At 37.8% G+C, this 19,064-nt stretch overlaps 1 protein-coding gene across 15 annotated transcripts in view; it reads left to right on the top strand.

Moving 5' to 3' along the window:
* The window catches only part of CADPS2 (calcium dependent secretion activator 2), a 319,788-nt gene that overhangs the window by 191,245 nt on the left and 109,479 nt on the right, over nucleotides 1-19,064 (top strand). For 10 of the 15 annotated variants that reach the window (XR_012658616.1, XR_012658615.1, XM_075081180.1 and 7 more), the window contains exons 9-11: nucleotides 9,448-9,514; nucleotides 15,464-15,572; nucleotides 16,731-16,934. Coding sequence is in view for 12 of the 15 variants with exons in the window: in XM_075081180.1 (XP_074937281.1) it covers nucleotides 9,448-9,514; nucleotides 15,464-15,572; nucleotides 16,731-16,934 (380 nt within the window). In the remaining 3 variants the exon portion in view is untranslated. The remainder of the gene's footprint in view (nucleotides 1-9,447; nucleotides 9,515-15,463; nucleotides 15,573-16,730; nucleotides 16,935-19,064) is intronic. The other 5 variants (XR_012658617.1, XM_075081181.1, XM_075081179.1 and 2 more) reach the window with 1 other exon arrangement.

Genomic DNA, 19,064 nt, shown 5'->3' with positions numbered 1-19,064 from the left:
TATTTTGGGGAGACAGTTGCTCATCAGAGCAATCCTGTGCAGCAGGAATGGGCTGACCCCAGTAGATGGCTCTGATGCTCCCTCACAGGTGGTAAATTCTGTATTCCTGAAGTCCTACTTCTACAGCTCCAAAGGCGAGTCAGCTCCAGTTTAATAACTCTAGTGCAGGGACAGTGTGTTGGAATATTTTTTTTTCCTGTGTATTTGTTACAGTAAAGAACTTTTCACAAAGAGCAAATCCATGCTGCTGTTATAGGTTTATATCTTTCTTGTATATCACTTGTTTGTTTTGTCTAAGCACCATCCAAAACAAAACCATATCAAGACATTAATATTTCTTTAGGAATTTTTTTCCTAACAATGTTAAGCCATTTGAAAAATCCTGAATTCCGTAAAGGGATACTAAAGTAATGCATTTCTATTGCTTCATAGCGTAACTCCTGTGGAATTCAGTTTTAGATTGTTTGCTTCTATGTGGCATTTCCAAGGGTAAACATCCAATCACGTCAATGGTTCTAATGCAAATTATTGTATGCTGTCTCTTCCAGTGTCACAAGAGAATCGCTAAATAATACTAGTAGGTGGCAGGTTCAGAGCAAACCAAAAAAGCTGCTTCTAGGCACAGGTAGTTGAGATGTGGAACTGCTGGGTGTGGATTTTGAAAGTTTAAAAGGGTTGAAAAAAACATTACAGAAATTCATTGAAACGAAAATCCATTAACAGGTAGTGAACACAGACACACCATTTCTAAATAAAGAAATTCCTAGAGCCAGTAAAAGCAGGAGTACAGGAGAAAATTCTGGGGATGTGCAACTGCCTGCTTCCATCCAGCTGCTCCTTCCCTCCACAACCTGTTGGGATTGGGCTTTTGGGTGGCCACTTCTACATTCTTTCATTAAGTTTCTTCAAAAGAGCTGAAGTGACATGGAGTCAGAAGTCTTTGTCTCTTCACCATCTTTAAAATTCTACATGTATTCTGTATAGGAAGGGTTCTTAATGGGTATTTTAATAGAACTGCTTGGCTGGGTCACACTATGAAAGCTTCATTCCTTGTTCTTACTACTGTACTGTCATCAAAAGATGCCCACGAGTATAAAAGTACTTTTTTGACTCTAACTTTGATGAAAGGATCACCTACAGTTGTCATTCTGCACTGGTAGGTTTTCCAAGGCAGAATGTCTTCATCAGAATGTTAGATTAGCCTTATTTTCTTGAACCAAATGTTAATCTAACCCAGTATCGTGTTTCCCACCATGGCCAGCAGCAGATGGCTGGGAGAGTTTATAAGAGGAGTCTCAGTACTCTTTCAGACTCCACCTGTCTGCAGAGCAAGGACTTTCTGAGCCAGATATGGTTCTTTGCGTATGCTAACATTCAATGCAATTGAATTTCTTTTTCACAAACCTGTCCAGGAATGCTTAAAATGCACAATGAAATGTAACTAATTTGAGTTCATGGAAACAAGCCATAACAGTTGCTTTGCTGTGTGAGAATGGAAATTAGCGCCTGGCACTGTTCCTGCATTCCTTAGAGGTGCTAGAGATGCAATGGAGGCAGTCTGCACTGCTGATACAGGCAGCATCATGTGTTTTTCTGCTGTTGTGTGTTGGATGGAAAGAGAAGTGGTGTTCATTGGCTCCAAAGTTTACATGAAGTCTGGTAGATTAAAAGGGATTGCCCAGTGTATGAAAGCATGAAGTGTCAAAATTTTGACCCAGAAGAAAATCACGTAGTTCCCGATAAAAAGCTTTTTATTTCTGCAACTTGGGGAGAGACTGCTATTTCAAAGATTGTATATTAATTCCAAGAAGGCAACTGCATTTTCCCAAACCGTTGCTTATATTGTACTGTAGCACTTGTCGTCCCGGAATGTTCTGTAGTAGCACAACAGAAAAAGAACTTTTATTCTACCAAGTGTGCCAAGCATTTTGAACTCTGTACAGGCAACGTCGTCTCTGTTATCAGCTAAGTTCAGTCATTGCATCCACAGAAGCTTTACCTAATAGCACTGACTGAAAAGAGCAAACTAATACGTATTATTCTGAATTGTGCTTTAGAATGGGTGGATTGGTCAGACTGCAGACAACAAACATTTTCCATTAATGTCACATTATCTACTTCTCATGAAGCCTAGGTACAGAAAGCCTCCTTCATTTCATCTGTTTTCAGGCAACTAACTGCAACACCTAAGTTTGGAGTCTTGGCACTCTAGGGATCTGGTATAGCTCGTGGAGGCAGAAAGGTGCTTCCAAAAGGTAATTTACAAAGCTCTGAAGACAAAATATATGAGTAGTTTACACTGGATCCATATAAAGTACAAGGGTACCATGGCCACTGAAAGTGGCATAGTGAAGTTGCAAAAACAAACAAAATTAATTTGCTGTTTAACTTTGGAACATTTTCTTTTATATTTTTTAAATTCATGAACGATTTGCATGTTCGGACACATGGAGTGAAAATGCTGAACAGCTTTACAGGCTTCTGAAATGCATTTTCCAATGTCTGGAAGATAAGGGCTGGTGTGAGGCTTTCCTGAATGTTTCTTGTGCTGCTCTAGGACCTCAGGCTCTGAACAGTTCTCGCTTTCCTCCACTTTGTTTTCTCTCCCACAGAAGCTAATGTAATTGTGCTAACCTCCCTCACTGGACATGTTGTGAGGAGTAATTACCTGAAGTTTATAAAGCGCTACTCAAGTGTCAAGCAATGTTCCTATTAAGAAAAGAATGATAAGTTAAGATAGGACTTGTTAAACTGATTTGTTTCAAAACTTTGGTGACTTTTAAAATCGTGTTTTTAATTAAATTATTTCAGGGATTTTTAAAAAGATCCAGCTGTCAAGAATTTAAAAAAATAGGTTTAAAACATCATAACATTCTGAATAAACAACTTCTGTGTGCACAAACTGAAGGAAAGTGCTAGACTAATTATCATAATTTCTGTACTTCATTTCAAATCACAAATAGGGATACCAGGTGTAGCATATTTCCTTATGCCTTTGCTATATCAAATGTACTTCTTTATACTAATTCATAAGGTCTTTAAAATACCCACTAGTGACGATGACAACAAATGTTATGAAAATACTTAGAATTTGCAATCTTCTGGATGGAAATATACGTATCTTGTTCTGCTTATATGTTTTATTACCAAAAAAATTACAAAATTAGCTCTGGTGAGGTCTGTATTCTTTACAAAATTAAAGTTATATCAGTTCAAAAGTAGCTTTCTAGTCAGTGAAAATAAATACATGACCAGCAAGAGATAACCAAAGCCAAGTATCATTCCTAAAAGGAGTCACTGCTCTCACTAGCCTCCGCCACTCTTCCCAGAAGTGGGCTATTTTCAACACTGGGACTCCAGAATTGGAGTCGCTTCAGTTGGCGGCTTAGTTCATTGATTTCTTTTATACCAGTGTGATACTGAGCAGGGTGTTTTGACTGGTTCCATCAGTGGCAGTGTATGACCTAGAAACAAAAGTAGATTTTTCATATTAACAGGTCCTCGGCTATTTAGGCTTTCTAGATCACAAATAATACCGCTGCCTGGCTGGAAAAAGGGTCACCAGTTTTTTCTGTGTAAATGCAGTGTGATGTGCTTCCAGTGACATGGAGAGATGGCTAGGCTGAGTGCCCAGGTGCTTCTGGGTGCTCAGAATGCTTCTGAGTTGATTTAAGGTCTGGTAAAGAAAAGAACTGTTTCCACAGCCAAACTGGATGCTCAAGGGCGAGCTGTGCACTTGAAATGTTTTCTGCTACATCAACATTAACATTTAAATTCAGACTTTCACTTTTAAAACCATTCCCTTAATTGTTCCTGCTTACTGTGCTGTGTTTCACATCATGGAGCAGTTTGTGTTCACAGACTGTTATCCTTTTAGACGATATTAAACCAAGAGATGAGCTCCATGCTGCAACCACTGGTAGCTCTTTGGTCCATGGGTTCAGACTAGAGCTAGTACAAAGCAAGCTACATCAAAAAGCAGAGAGAGTGGATGTTTGCTCCTCGGCACCAGCAGTTCACAGTTGTGCTGCATTACCTGTCTTCATTACAATTAGATTACATTAGAGTCAGAGCACTTTCTACATTTATGTTGCATCTGAAGGATTTTGGGGTTTTGTTGCCTGGAATTCTCCCAAGGCTAAAGGATGTTTTTCTGTCTTGACAAACACTCCCACTTTACATACCAAACAGGTTTCATGATATGACATAAATTGGATTCATTCTCAAGTTGCCGTTGCAGTTACTTCACAGGTTCCGTAAGTACTGGCATGCATGTTCACAAATGTTGAAGCGCTCTAGAGCGCAGTAAGGTATCACTGTTAAAGACTCTAGGGATACCTGATCTTCCAACATACCAATAACCATTTACACTGTAAGTGAAAAGTTTTCAGGGGGGGAGGGGGAACCCACACATTTTCCTGTTCATGTTATGAGTATCCTGTTCACTGGAATATGTGGAACTGTTTTCTGTGGCTATGGCATTTGTATTACTTGACATTCTTCAACATTTCTTTATCCTTAGCAGGCATAATTACAGTCGAAGTTTAGGCTGATTTTTTCGTTCCATCTGTTGAAGTCTTATTTAGTTCTCTTTCTCAAGAGCACAGAAAGTACTAAAATGAATCCGAGAATGTTTACAGCTAGGTTTCTTATGACCCAGGTCATATTGTTGTCTTGAATCAGTTTTCTCTCTCGTCCTCAACTGAAGACAAAAAAATGGCTTAATCTTGCGGGGTTAAATAAAAGAAGGAATGCAGTGCAAGGAAGATTCCTTTTATGCAAGCACAGGGATGACTGAAAGTGCCTGTGGGCATTTGGTCCCCATTGGCTCTCACAGCGAATGCAATGATGCCCACAGATAGCCTGTATTGTTGTCAGTTAAATGGGATCATGAGTGTCTGAAAGGTGTTTGAGAATGAACTGAAAATCATTTTCACAAGTGGATGATTACTTCTGCCACATGTTAACCGAACTCTATCAGAGTGGCCCAGATTTTTGAGACTGCATTAATTGCTCTTTCAACCTTGACTGAGGTTTCTCTTTAAGAAAGGCCTTTGCTGGACTAAACTGCTACACGTATTGATTTTTCTTTCTATATTTTTTTCATTGTTTGTGATAAATGAAGCCTTTTACAAGTAGAGAATTTATCATTCAAGATGTAGATAGATTGCTTCATTCCTTAGAATAAAAAGGCCGGTCTAAAAATGATCTCTGTAGAAGTAGTAAGTCCTTTCTCATTTTTCCGGCAGTGAATAGCTCTGGTATTCCACACTCAATTATGTTTTTCAGCTATTCATTAGTGCTGATTTTTTCATCAAAAAGTAGAACCCTGCACTCTCACAGCGTGGACTTACAGCAAATAAGCTGCCATCTTCTTTCCCGTGTGTGCCATCACATAATTGAAACTGAGCTATAATATTTAGCAATATGGTTTTGCATTTTTGTAACACAAGGAAATGCACTTTGAAAAATATTCAACCTTTACATATATTTAAAATACAGTGATGCCCAGACTTTTTAAAGAAAATGCTTGTTCAGTTTGTTTGTTCTGTTTCCGGAGGAGAAAATGATACTGACTGAGACAAGATAATATATAAAACATTTTTATCCAGGTGTTTCTGTCTTTTGTAGTGGAAATGTTAATTTCATGTATTTTTATTTGTTTTCCAGGAAAATGAACTTTAAATATTAAACGTTTATTTTTCTGCCATATTGTAAGCATTGTGAGTTATAATCAGGTAAATCTGTAACTTCATACAAATCAGATTTTTAATTTTAATTTGGGACTGACTGAAGAGAAAAGCAGTATTAAATAACATTGAAGAAAATAAAATTGTAAGAGCAAAAGTCTCAGGAAAGTGATTGCATGGTTTGTATTTTTGGTTGCCTTTTGATATTACTACAAAACTGTGTTAGAAAATCTTTACATTGTGGTAGCACTTAATGACTTGACCTGTTTGAGCAAGGTCCTATTTTCTACATGCTGTATGGTCGCAGGTGTATTAGTCTTAAGTTATTGGAAATTACGTGAGAAAAAGACTGAAGAAGACAACCAAGCATATACATCCTAACTACAAATATGCTTTCTAATGTGCACATGTACAGATACAGATGTTATGTATGTGTATCATATTTATTATGTTAGTATATATTTACAGAATAAAAGTCTGCCATCTATATCTGTTTCTATGTACATCAGAAAACCAATCTTTCCTAACTTCTTGTCAGTCTGCTCATCAAAAACACTCTCAAAACACAGTCTTAAAGGGAAATCAGAACAAATCTACTTACTAATAAGCAATTACTATTTCAGTGCTTAGATACAGGGGAGCTATTTCAGTATCTTCCTTCTCAATGTATGGCTGAACTGTAATAATTCAAGAATTACTTTAGGTTAACCCAACTCTGTGAACGCAAACCAGAGTGAGAGAAATTGTAGCAAATGGTTTGGTTAGTTTTCAGAAATACAGAGTTTACTACTTCTGAATATCAGTTTCTTCTTTGTATTGCACAGAATAGTTTACCTAACAAAAGGTAACAGTGTTTGAAGGAATGGCTGCTGTGTGTTTCTTGTTGCTGATGGGGGTTTTTAAAAGTCTGAAGAATTAATGTATCTTGTGTACATCTTTTGGATGGAGAGGGTGAGCAAGGCTTGTAAATGAATACAGATACACATATGTGTAGAGAAATAGCAGCCTGCAGCTCTGAGAGTTGGTGACTATGAGGGTCTGCTCTGGTTCGTGGTACTGACATTTACATGAGACCTGTGAAAAATGATGCAATTCCCCATCTTAAAAATAAAACATTCATCAACTTAGGTCTAGGACTTAGTTCATTTCTGAATCCATTAACCCCTTAATTTTATGCTCTAGTTGTGAAACCCAAGTGTCATTTAATTCTGGAAACTGGCTTTTGTAGACTTCTTCTGTTCTAGACATCAACTGCAGCTTCTACAAATCCTAGATATTACCATCCAAATTTAACAAGGTTCTTAGGTCCTTTGCTTCCCATTTTTTTCAATGGAAAATAAATGGGAAAGAGAAGTTCAAACAGGATTCTAGGAGTCTAGGATGTTTGGCCTCTTCTGGGTATAAATGTTAGACTCTTGAGTAAGAATTAATCTCATCTTTCAGGAGCATGCACACTTAAGATGAGCACAGGATATATCCCTTGTAAATGGCTGAAACTTTCTACATTCGAAAAAACCTGTCACCATTTCAGATGGCACTGGAAGAGGGCTTAATAACATAAGATTATAACTGTGTGTTTATAGTGATTTGTAAAACCAAATAACATAAGGCTTTGCACTTCTGTACTAAATCCCAGCTTTGTGTCTGGAATGGTATTTTCTTTGTTACCTAATCTTATCTAAGACCAGCGGATTTTAAAGTTAGGTAGTTAATGTTCTACTCCTTTTTTTCCCAAGGAAGCTCTTATTTAACACCTTATTTGGAATTGATTTTTAGGAGGAATAAAAAGTGCACTTTGCTATTTAATTTCTTGTATGCTTCCTTATTTTATAATTTTAATAATTATAATTTATAATTTATAATTTTGAATTTACTGTAACTTGTGATAGTTCTTCCTGTACTGCAGGACCATATGCAGTATATCTTACATGAAAAGTAATTTAAAAAGCAACCAACGTTTTCTCTGCGAGCAAATGTTCTTTCAAGATCTCTTTATTTTAAGAGGACCTTTCTATATGAGGCTCAGTTAATAATGAAAAAGAATGAATTAAACCCAGTGTTTCTAGGGTTGGGTTACTCATTTTCTGCCGTATTCCTGTTAGAACATAAGGTCACTGCCACTGATGATACCGGGATTACTTTCAAGCAAGAATAATCCTCCGTTAGTCTATGGCTCCTTTACAGTCATTTAAGACATGCCGAGGAGGTGGGAACACGGTCAGCATATGTTTGCACTGTGGCATTTGAGGACTGTGTGTTCTCAGTTGGTCTTCACAGTCCATGGCACAGTTGTCCTCCGACATAGAGCAGAGAAACCTACAGGATATTCAGAGTAATGAAGCGAGGCAGAACTTCAACTCAGGTGTAGCAGGAGTTGAAGAAGGGCAAGATATCAGTGTCGTAGTAATGAGGGAACTGCTAGGTAGTCTGACAAACCACCATGGTTAATAAGCATTACACTGAACATTCACATTAGACAAAAATTTGTCCTTCGTGATACCTAAAGCGAGAAAGAATGTGCTTGAGTGTATGCCCAGGGCAGGTGGAAAAAAGGTTTTGCCTGTATCTTACTTGCCTGTTTCACATGAGATTTTGTTTCATTGCTCTGTTTTTTGACTCTGCTAAAAACCACCGGGCAACAAAGACCCAGAAGTGATCACAAAGTAGAGGGCAGCAGATGCTATCTTCTTACCACAAAGGCACCTCTCCATCTACCAACTATCCAACCCACCATCTCTGATCCTAGTTCTTATAACTTCTCTATAATAAACGTGCCAGCATCCTCTGGAGAGTGCCCTGCGAAGCCAGCATTCATTGGTCTGAACAGTTTGGATCTTTGTTCTGCCTTTGACCCACCTAGTTGTACTAGGTGCCCTTGATAGAAGCTGGCCAGACAGAAGGGACATCTCACAGGTAATATTTTGCTCTCCTGTCAGGTTTTAAGCAGCAGATCCTTACCACTCATAGGCTCTTGCTGACAATCCCACAGCTTACCCTTTTCATCTTGCTGTCTTTGTGCGACATCATCCCATTGACAGAAAAAAGTGTCACTATAATGCTATAAAATGCTGCAACTTCTTGGGTAATGAGGGTGCTTCATCTACCACAAAACACTATCAACATCTGTGGTGTTGTCATCTCACTGGTCGATGCTCCTGATTACATCATCTGATTCAAAGCCTGGAAATTGCCAAGGTGACAAGGAGGTTTTTGTAATCTACGAGTCTCTATAGTGAAGTGCTTCTGTTTGGGAAATCGGATTCTAGTTTACTCTGGAAAAAAAATTTAATCTTGTGTGTCTGCTGGCATTTTGTTATTTGAGCATTTTCCCAAACTGACGCTGTGACTGACTTCTCACAGACTAGAGAAACTCTAGCAAATCTGTAGAAACCAAATGGAAAAAAAAGAGATGAGGAGTTTAACCTTTCAAACAGTCAGTATTTCTATGTAGTCAAAGTGTTCTGCTTTAAGCTATTTTTTCTATTTTCAGAGGTAGCTGGCGAACTATAAGTAATAAGCAGGTTAATCTTCTCAAACATGAGATCTTTTGTTTCTGCTTTCTGTCTTATTTTGAGTGAAAAGGAATATCTACTTTTTTATGATCTGAATAAATAGAAGAAAAAATCACTTCTTAGATGTAACAACACTGAAGCAGCAGCTCTGTAGGGAGAGCAAATGAATACACTCAGTTGTATTGGGTCCTCCTAATATGCTTCTTATTAATGGAAAAATATTCCCTTTATTGTTTTCTTTGCAGATATTTGTATGCTTTAGGACAGAAGGTTTGGAAGCGGTGGAAAAAACGCTACTTTGTTCTTGTTCAGGTTAGTAGTCTGCCATGAAATTTAATTAAAAAGTTGTCTTGGACTATCAGTTTTCTCATGTATGGTTTCTGGAGCTATTAGTAAATCAGTATCTTAAGGCAATATATGCAGCACTACTCCAAGCTTCTTCAACATAGAGACATCCAGGCTATTTTTTTTTAATCTACATATGTAGTAAACAGAAATGTTGATGAGTTTTATGTATATACAAATGAGTACCTACACTAAGCAATGTTTCAACTGAAACCTAGAAATTTCTGAATGAAATTGTTGTGACCTTGAAACATTCCACTCATAGCTTTCTAGCACTCAGTTTAAAATGCAGTTATATTTCACAGGGTGGATTGTGCTTACTGTTTCATTTATTGTATCTCAACAAAGATTTCCTGCCTTTAAAATGAAATGAAAGCAACAATAGTTACTATTAAGAACATTTTCTTAAATATTTTTTCAATAATACTATTTTTTTCTTCTTTCTTGCAATATTAAATTCGATAAAATTTTGTAGTTGTTACAGAAAATCTAGTGTAGCAATTGTTCTTGGCCCCAAAAGTATGCTGGGCTGATATTTCATAGCTTTTTGTCCAAACCTAGAACTGTAAGTATTTGCCCATGCTAGTGAATTGTGACATTAACATGCCATTAATAGAATAAGAATAGAAAAGTAGATTTTGAGTGGTCAAAACTGAGAAATGAATTATTTTTGTGAGTCTTCGGAAAAAGCATTATTTTTCTGATTGTGCTTGTCTTTAGACTGCAGTTACAAATTTCATGTTCTGGGTCAGTTCAGACAATGCTGTTCTTCTGTGTCCTTTGTTTTGTTGACACAAAACTGTTAAAGTGTGAGTCTCCGTAAACATCATACAAAGGACGAAGCCTGTTAATGAGACTTTTTTAAGAGCGAAGTCTTCTAAAACGGCTTTACAGAAAACCTGATTCCTTGCTCTACCAGTCTGTCAGCCACACTCCCCTGGTCTCCTACACCTAAATGATGAAAATTGTAAGGATGTAAAAAAAAAAATCCTGAAAAAGGTCTTTAATAAAGTGAAGTTAAAAGCTGAGAGTATTTGCATTTGCCAGGTCTTCCTGGTTTCGGTGGGAATTGGCTTGCATATTGTTAAACAGTGAGTAATGACTATAAGGTTGAACAGGCTTTTCTGGAAAGTCTACTGAATTAATTTGGGTTATTATTTTACCAAGGCCCTCTGTGAAGAGATGAGGACTTTTTGTGACTTTAAGATTTGTAGAGGTTGGGAAGATCTCTGTATAGGATAGCATGGATATGGAGGGAAAATAAATTAAAGTTACGGGGTGGGGAGGGGCTAGATGCTTCATTGTCTTTTGTGCCTTTTTTTAACAGTCCTCCTACATCCCTCGTTTCACAAAAACAAAGACCTTGTTCTCTTCCTCTAAGCCACAGGTGTCATCTGAGTTTTAAAGTGCACACCTAAGAGACACATAGTCTTTCTGTGTATGTGATACGGAGCTTCCTGGGAGACCAGTTTATTCCAGCCAAGTTAATTTTAACTATCTTCTGCTTTCTATGCTGAAATTGAAATACTGGAAGAGAATATCACAGGAATTTTCCAACTGTGATGGGATTTAGACATCTATTTCATTTTAAAGCATCTATCAGCTCAATAAGGCTATATAAAAATACTGTGTTAAATCAATATTTACTGTCCAGACAGCTCTGGCTCATTTATATAGTCCAGCCGTAATATGTACGCTGACAATAAGCTGAAGTCAATATGTGTGAAATAAGCATCCAGTAATGAATATCAGTCTGTTGTATTGATATATTATTGATATATTGATGAGTGTTCCTCTATAGATTAGTTTTTAGCTTATGTTAGTAAAATATTAAGGCCATGAAATTTGGTTGTAAGACAGAGGCTATCAGTATGATTTACACATGCTTTGGAAATTTAACTCAGATGTGAAATTAGATGAATAATGTTGATTCTTCGGGAGCATGATGTGAGTAATGTGCATCTTTTTTATTGCTGCGCGCATTAGAAGTTGTTAGAGGTTTGTGAAAGAATAGCTCAATGTTACAGGAAGGTTATAGAGTGTGGAAATTTTAACCTCTTCATAGTATTTGCTTTTCTTCCTTTTACAATCCAGTCACTTCTCTAAAAAGTTATCATTTCAAACTAGAAAAAGACAGGGACATAACATGTTAGGTGAAAAGCCTCAGCTGGACATGCTGTTTTATGTCATTTATTGTCTGAAAATATCTTCCTCCAGTAATCTGAATACAGTTTCACTTCTGTCATTTCAATTTAATCTGTTCTAATGTTTGAAAAGTCAGTCATTTTTTTCATGGATAATTTTTTTTCTGAACACCCCAGCTATGCAGGCTAGTTCTCACTGCTAAGCTCCTGAAGCAGGCTGCCCAGTGAACCCTGCAGCAGGGACCACAGAGTCAGCCTCCAGGATTGCAATAACAGTTCCTCCTGGCACACTGAACATGGGGTCTTTGTGCCCCATGGGGACATCCCCTAGTGATACTGCTCATAAGTCATGTCCACATTTCTGTGCCTATCTGTCTGTCATGCATGCACAGGTTGTTGGTTTTCCACTTTGTTACAAAGTAGGTAGAACAGCTGATAGTTGGGTGTTTGGATCTCTGTAAAATGATGAAATTCAGGTAAATGGAGTTATAGAAAGGAGGTTCTCTTTTCTTCTGTTAAGCATCACTATTTAAGAAGGTGGCTTGATTCTGGTTTTGACTGAGAGCGTGTTGTATATAATCCTGACTTTTGAGTACCCATTATTCCATGAAGTATTGATACAAATTTGCTGAATTCTGAGGGAAAACTACCTACAGCTCTATTAACTACTAAAAATACACTTAAACCCAGTCATTGATCTATTTAAAAAAGTGTAATTTCAGATTGTGCTGGTGCTTCTCACTATAGTGCTTGATAGCAGCCACCAATAAGGAAAAGGGTTTAAGATATTGCAAATGTAAACAAGCAAGGCAAGTTCTGTATTTATTTATTTTGTTGAGACGTTTTTTTCCACCCAACAAAGTTTCTGGAGTTTTTCTATTTGTTTCTTTGGTGGAGCGAGACTTTAAAAGGTCTCATTTTCAACAAAAAGATGAAGTGTAAGACTGATTTTGTCATTAATATCTTTTAGTAAAATTATCCTTTAAAATAAGAGAATGCATTTGAAGTATGTTTGAAAAAGAAGTAAAATCAACAGATTAAAAGCTCTGTCTCGTTATAGGGGTAAGGTTAAAAATGAACAAAGACACAAAGCCCAGCTCTTCCACAAGCTGAAGAAATCTGAAAAAGCTGGGCGTTCTATGCGTTTCCAGAATTAGTGTCTGCTATCTTCCTTTCTGATGCCTGAGTTGGTCAGTACAGTGTGGTTATACAGTTGTTGTCATGAAAACATGAGCGATGTGAGTGTCTGTCAGGTTATTTCATTTAACAAAATTGAATAATTTGAAAAATGTTTTTACTTCAGTGCCAGGTAACTGTAGGTTCCATTTACAAGAAAAAGAGAGGAGGCAGCTCTCATTAAATGCAGGAATAATTGCAAAGGATTTGGAGGTGTGTGACTAACCAACAGCTCCCTCTGTGCTTGTGCATGAGGGTAAATACAGTTCTTGGGAATATAAACAGAGAGGTACCAAGCAGTGACAGAGGTGATAGCGCTGCTGGGCCAGAGCAGAAGGCATGGCGTAGGGGCTGAGCCCAGTGTCAGGGCCCCGAGGGGATTTCCAGCCCTGACTGCTCCTGCCCAGGGCCTCCTCACCCTGTCCACTGCCCAGGACCCCATTTCGGCCTCCCAGAGCCATCATCCCCTGCCCTGGCGACTCTGTGGCAGGGCTGGTCTCCAGCACCGCACAGCCCTGCCCTGCCCAGCCATGGGCCCTGCTGAGCCAGGCCCACCCGCAGGCCCACATCCTGGCCCAGCCTCGGCCTGTGCCCAGGGAGGTGCCTGATGCCCGGGGCTGGGGCTGCCCCCATACCCCCAGCTGCCCTGCTCCTGGCTGCGCCCCGGCTGCCAGGCCCTGCCCTGCTACCCCAGGGATAACTCAAAACCTTTAAACCAAAATACAGTAGTTTTCTAAAATGCATACTATAAATGAAATCAAAACTACAGGCTTTGCACAAACAGTGAGGTGAAATTCTGTCATGTATGTCACACTGGAGGACAGGCTGGCTGTTGTAATTGTCCCTTATAGCCTGAAAACCTGAATTTCTGATAGTGATGGGCTAGATTGGTTTTTGTGTTTATTTGTATTTAGCTCTCTCTCCTTGGTACAGACCACTTGAGTGAATGTACTAAATCTGATGTGGAAAGCTGGCACTCAGTTTTAGTTGCCTGACAGTGTTTCTCAAATTCTTATCTCCTGTAAAACTGCCTTTGCTTAACTAACATCTTAATTAAACAGGAACACCTATATTTAATTTCTGTAGCTGTAGACTTCTGCTGTGGTTCTGGAGACATCAGTTCAGCATTTGTGGCCTGATGGCAATTTTGCAGAGTGCTGTTAGAGTTGTTCTTTGTGCTTGTACACGTTGTGGCAGAGGATGTTTGGTCACTGCACCCTGCATACACATAGCACAGCACCATCCTGTTTCCAAAAAACCCAAATGCTTGAAATAATAGAATATTTTTACAGCATTATGCAGATAATAATCACACCTTCTATCCTTATTTTTCAAAAATATCAATCTTTTTTACAGAGAGTCAAAAATCTTTTGTCAATAGCAGTTGAAGTCACTGGACTTTGAGGTGGAGTCATATGCATGTAGAGCACCAGCAAATATATGAATGAAGCTGAAATCAGCTGTCAAAATTTTACTTCAAAAAGGATCATTCCTAAAGTTGTAGCAAAAGCAATAAATCTAGGTAACAGTTAGCTGAGCAGTCAGCAACTGAGATAAAGATGGTTCATCGTCTATCAGACAAGCTCCTTGCCTATCCTTAGGTCCTTGCATAATTCTACTGATCTAAGAAATTATATTATAGTTGAAAACAAGTCAGTTGACCAGGTATCCTACAGTCCCTGGAGACAAGAGTTTCAGAAACCCATGTAAATTCAGTTCCCTCAAGTTTCAAGTGTTCAACAGATTCTCAAGCTCTTTGTTCTGGACATCTTTTATAGTCTTTTCAGGTCTTCATCTGAGGCTGGAAACAGTTTTGATTCAGTGGTTGCTTTTCCTCTCCCAGCTGTTACATTCCTTTCTTTATCTTTCCAGTCACTTTTTCCCCAGCTCTCCTTATCACTTTCTGTTCTGAACCATGTGATGACGGATTCTCTTGTTTTTGCTTTATTATATTTTTAATAACTATACTCGATGAGAAGTAACTGATGTTGTTCATGCCAGCTTCAAGCTGCTTGGCCTACACAGTACTGTATCCAGTGAGCCAAGCAGTCTGGAGATGGGTGTGAACACAGGTGCAAAAGATGCAGAAATTACGCTATAAAATCAAACTGAATATCCTGGTACTTACCATCTTTACCTAGAATTGGCCAGATTATGTGTTCGTCTTTCCAGCTGCATGAATATTGTGGCACTCCTTATGCAAACAGTACTTTTATACATAAAAGTCCTTTTTTTTCCAGCTTCTTGGAATACAGGACTGTTTTTTGTCACACAGTAGACTGAGCAGTTCAGTCAGTACCACAGTACCAAGTATTTCCCTACCAGAACCTAATTTGCTTCCTTTCAATTTTTCATAAAGCAACATCCCCAAATGCGCTGTATTTCAGGAAACTGCAGAGAGACGTGTTTATGGGTTTTTTCCCCTCTTCCTTTTGGCAAGAAGGAGAGAGAATGCAAAGTTCTACACTGTAAATATTTCTGGAAAAAAGATGGGGTTTATTTCTTCAGCACAACTGAAAGCTAATTTAAACAGTGGTGCATGTGTTACACAATTCTAGAATCGAATTCAGCAATTAAGAAGTCCTTTCTTATTCAGGTTAGCCAATACACATTTGCAATGTGCAGTTACAGAGAAAAGAAATCTGAGCCTCAGGAACTGATGCAACTCGAAGGATACACTGTGGATTATACAGCTCCTCACACAGGTACTTTTTATGCTTTTGAAGTATGAAATGTTTGTGTAAAGCAGCTGATTCTTGATCTGTCAGCAAGAAACCTCAAGGTTCTCTTTCAGCATCTGAAGGTTTTGCAATGATTCCATTAGGATTTTCTAGTGTGAAAAATCATGCTTTTAGAAAGAAGCTTGTTTTAAGAAGAATGAACAATGAATTTACACTAAGGTTACCGGAAACATTGTAAGACCACATATGACACAAGGAAAAAATGATGAATTCTAGTCAGTCTTTCCCTTTTCTCTGTATTTTTGGTGGTGGAGTCATATGGTAGTGTATGTGAAGTATATTCATAAATGACTTAGAAAAGAAGGTGAATGATGACAGTGCTTGCTAAAAACAAATTACTCAGAGTAATGAAAAATAAACTTGAGAATATCAGAAAAATCTACACAACTTAGTATTAAAACAGCAGAGGGAAATCAAAGTTATACATGTAGAGAAAGACTATTCTACTCTACCTACCCAGTGGAAGATTATGAATTTAAGAGACTTCTAAAATATTGAAGATTGATCTTTGGAAACATTGGCTCAATGTTTAGAATAATCGAGAAGGCAAACAACGCTCAGAAAGTGTTTGGAAAGCCAAAACAATGTTGTCATAAAAAAAACCCGGGCACAGCCACATTGACTGGTGTGTGCTGCACTGGTTATGCACTCTCAGAGCAAAACACTGGAATGAGAAAAGGTACCAAGGAAGGTGCAACGACACTGATAAGAGATATGGAACTGCCTCTATTCAAGAAGAGATAAAGTGGTCAGGGACTTCCAGCTAAGAAAATGGTGTCTAGAAAGAGGATATGTTAGAGAAATGCAAAATAGCATAATACACGGAGAAGATGAATAAGAAATAAATTTGAATTGAACTGGAAATGCAATTATGGAAATATTTTCCTCTGTGACTTCTATATTTATTCTACTTACATGTTACTTCCATGTATTACCATTTGATCCCTATAGCTGTAGATTTTGTCATATTTCTAGGTCATAAATACCTATAAAATGTTTTAATGGCCAGCCCCCCACCCTCCTCACACACAGACAGACAAAAACCAATAACATGATAAACACTGTCGATGATTTAGGAGTAACTTGTATTTATTAAGATTACCTTCCTGTTTCCTGCTCCAGGTCTTCAGGGTGGTCGAATGTTTTTCAATGCTGTTAAAGAAGGTGATACTGTGATATTTGCCAGTGACGATGAGCAGGATAGAATACTCTGGGTTCAAGCCATGTACAGAGCCACAGGTCAATCGTATAAGCCTATTCCTGCAAGTCAAGCTCAGAAAATGAATCCTAAAGGAGGAAATGTCAACACAGGTATATCCCCACTTTGTAAGTTGGCTTTCTTTTTCTTTTGTGGCTTTGGTTTTGGTTTTAGCTGGTAAGATATGTAGCAGCTCCCTCAATGAAGTTTAATTAAGCAGAACTCATTCACTAGGGAAATGTGCCTAGCACTTTGTTGTTACCCAGAAGCTCTTTAACTCAGATTAATATTACCAGCGAGGGAAATCCTGACTTGCAGGTCATTATTTTTATTATAATCCATGAAAATATGGCAATTAGTTTCATATTCATTACAGTTGACCCACATATTACCATGGAGATGGTGTTTGGTTTACATTATATTTTTCAGTAGCCAGCCAGTGTAGTGTTGAATAGAAAAGCATCAATCTATTCTCAGAATTTTATAGATTTAGGTCATCTTTATCGTACACTGTATATATTAGTTATCTAAAAATTGCTATGCAGACAGTACATTGTGAGCTGAAAGGCACTAGATGGGCTGCTGGATTTTTTGCATCCCCCAGTGTAATATTAAACTACATATGAAAAATTTTGAAAAAACAATTCAGGTTTATGTTTTCCTCATCTTTGAGGAAAATATTGTTTCATAGAAAGTCAAGGTAGATATCATATATTAACCATACCTTGAAATTTTCATATAATGTCTTTGAAAGAATTCTGTCGGGTCAATATCTGCATATAGGAAACATATATGATTTATTTTTTTTGTTCTAGAGGCTGAGTGCAATTCAAGGATATTTGTAATACCCGTAAAATTTTTACAACATTGTAAGACTGTATACAATAAACCTTCTTCATTATTGTATATCTGTATATGTAGAGTGATAGAAGGGAGATGTATGATTTAAACTCAACATGGTTTAATGTCTGAAGTCTATAGCAGGTTGACCCAAAACCATTCTCCTCCTTCAGTCCTGCTGTCACTCAGTCTCACAGCCTTCCATTCATCCTGTAATCTTTTATCATTTTGTTATTAGAAAAAATAATTAGTAAAATGTGCTCATTAAACTCAGTTATCTAAAATCCTGACTGGGCTGTCAAGAACATTGAAAATTCTACCTTCCAAAGTTGATGTTACATTATTGGCTGAAAATGACAACTTGTCAAATTGCAAGCATTTCATTAAACGTTTAACATTTCTAATCAAGTGATATGTGTAAATGACTATAAATTATATTTTGTTTTCACAGCCTCTGCTGTTTTCTGTATTCTCCGGTTCAAAACTCTTTGAGAGGTTTTGTAAGCTGTGGTAGAATTATTCCTGTGATCTGTACCATGAACTCCTTTTGTGGGAAAGGAAGTAGTAGAAAGGGAGGAGTAAGAGACTCCTTTTGTATAAAATAGGCTGTATTTTTTCAGTTATTGGTGCCTTGTTCCACTTAAGAAAATTCCTCCTACAAAAGAGTCCTTAAAATTACATGAACAAGATCCAACCACCTCAGATTTGGATCAAAACAAACACATCAGGAACTCCTGAAAAGAAACTAGACATGCGATTATAATAAGCCACCCAGGGTCTGACTGATCTTTACAGCAATTAACACAAATGCAGAAAATGGAAATGTTGCTCTTGCATGTGCACAGCAGCAGCACTCCAAAAGGCCAACCTACAGATCTCTAACTGGTCCGAATGTGCAATCTCATCTTGTTGACGCTATGATGTGTGGCACTGTAGGTAGGATCATTCATGTAATTTCTAAGAAATCTGATATTCTATACTACCACATTGAAGTGTGGCACTGGAATCAAACTACTGTTGCACCCGTCCAACTTCTAAAATAAACACTAGCCAGTTTCTTAATTTCTGAGTAATGCAACGTGGTACTGCACTGAGGTGGCTCCAAAACAAAAGTGAACACAGGCTAATGTCAGCAATGATCAAGAAAAAGAGACTGCTCTTCAGTTCCGCTATCTGAATAAACATGCTGTAATGCAAAGAACGGAGTATTTAAGGTTGCATGATGGTAGAAAAGCCAGAACTTTCCCAAGGAAATGAATGTTTCAGGGAAAGCGCCAATTAAAAATATATTCATCTGAGTCACATAAAGGTGCAGGAGGCTATCCCTTTCTTAATGAGTAATGTACTAGGAGATCTATTCATCCAGTTAGAAAGGCTGCTGAAGTGATGATTGCTGTTAATAACTTGGTCATAACAAA

This window comes from Phalacrocorax aristotelis, chromosome 1 (assembly GCF_949628215.1).
Source record: "Phalacrocorax aristotelis chromosome 1, bGulAri2.1, whole genome shotgun sequence".
NCBI classification, from domain to species: Eukaryota; Metazoa; Chordata; class Aves; order Suliformes; family Phalacrocoracidae; genus Phalacrocorax; species Phalacrocorax aristotelis.
Note: the sequence above shows the minus strand (reverse complement) of the source record. Positions and strands in the feature narration are given on the sequence as shown.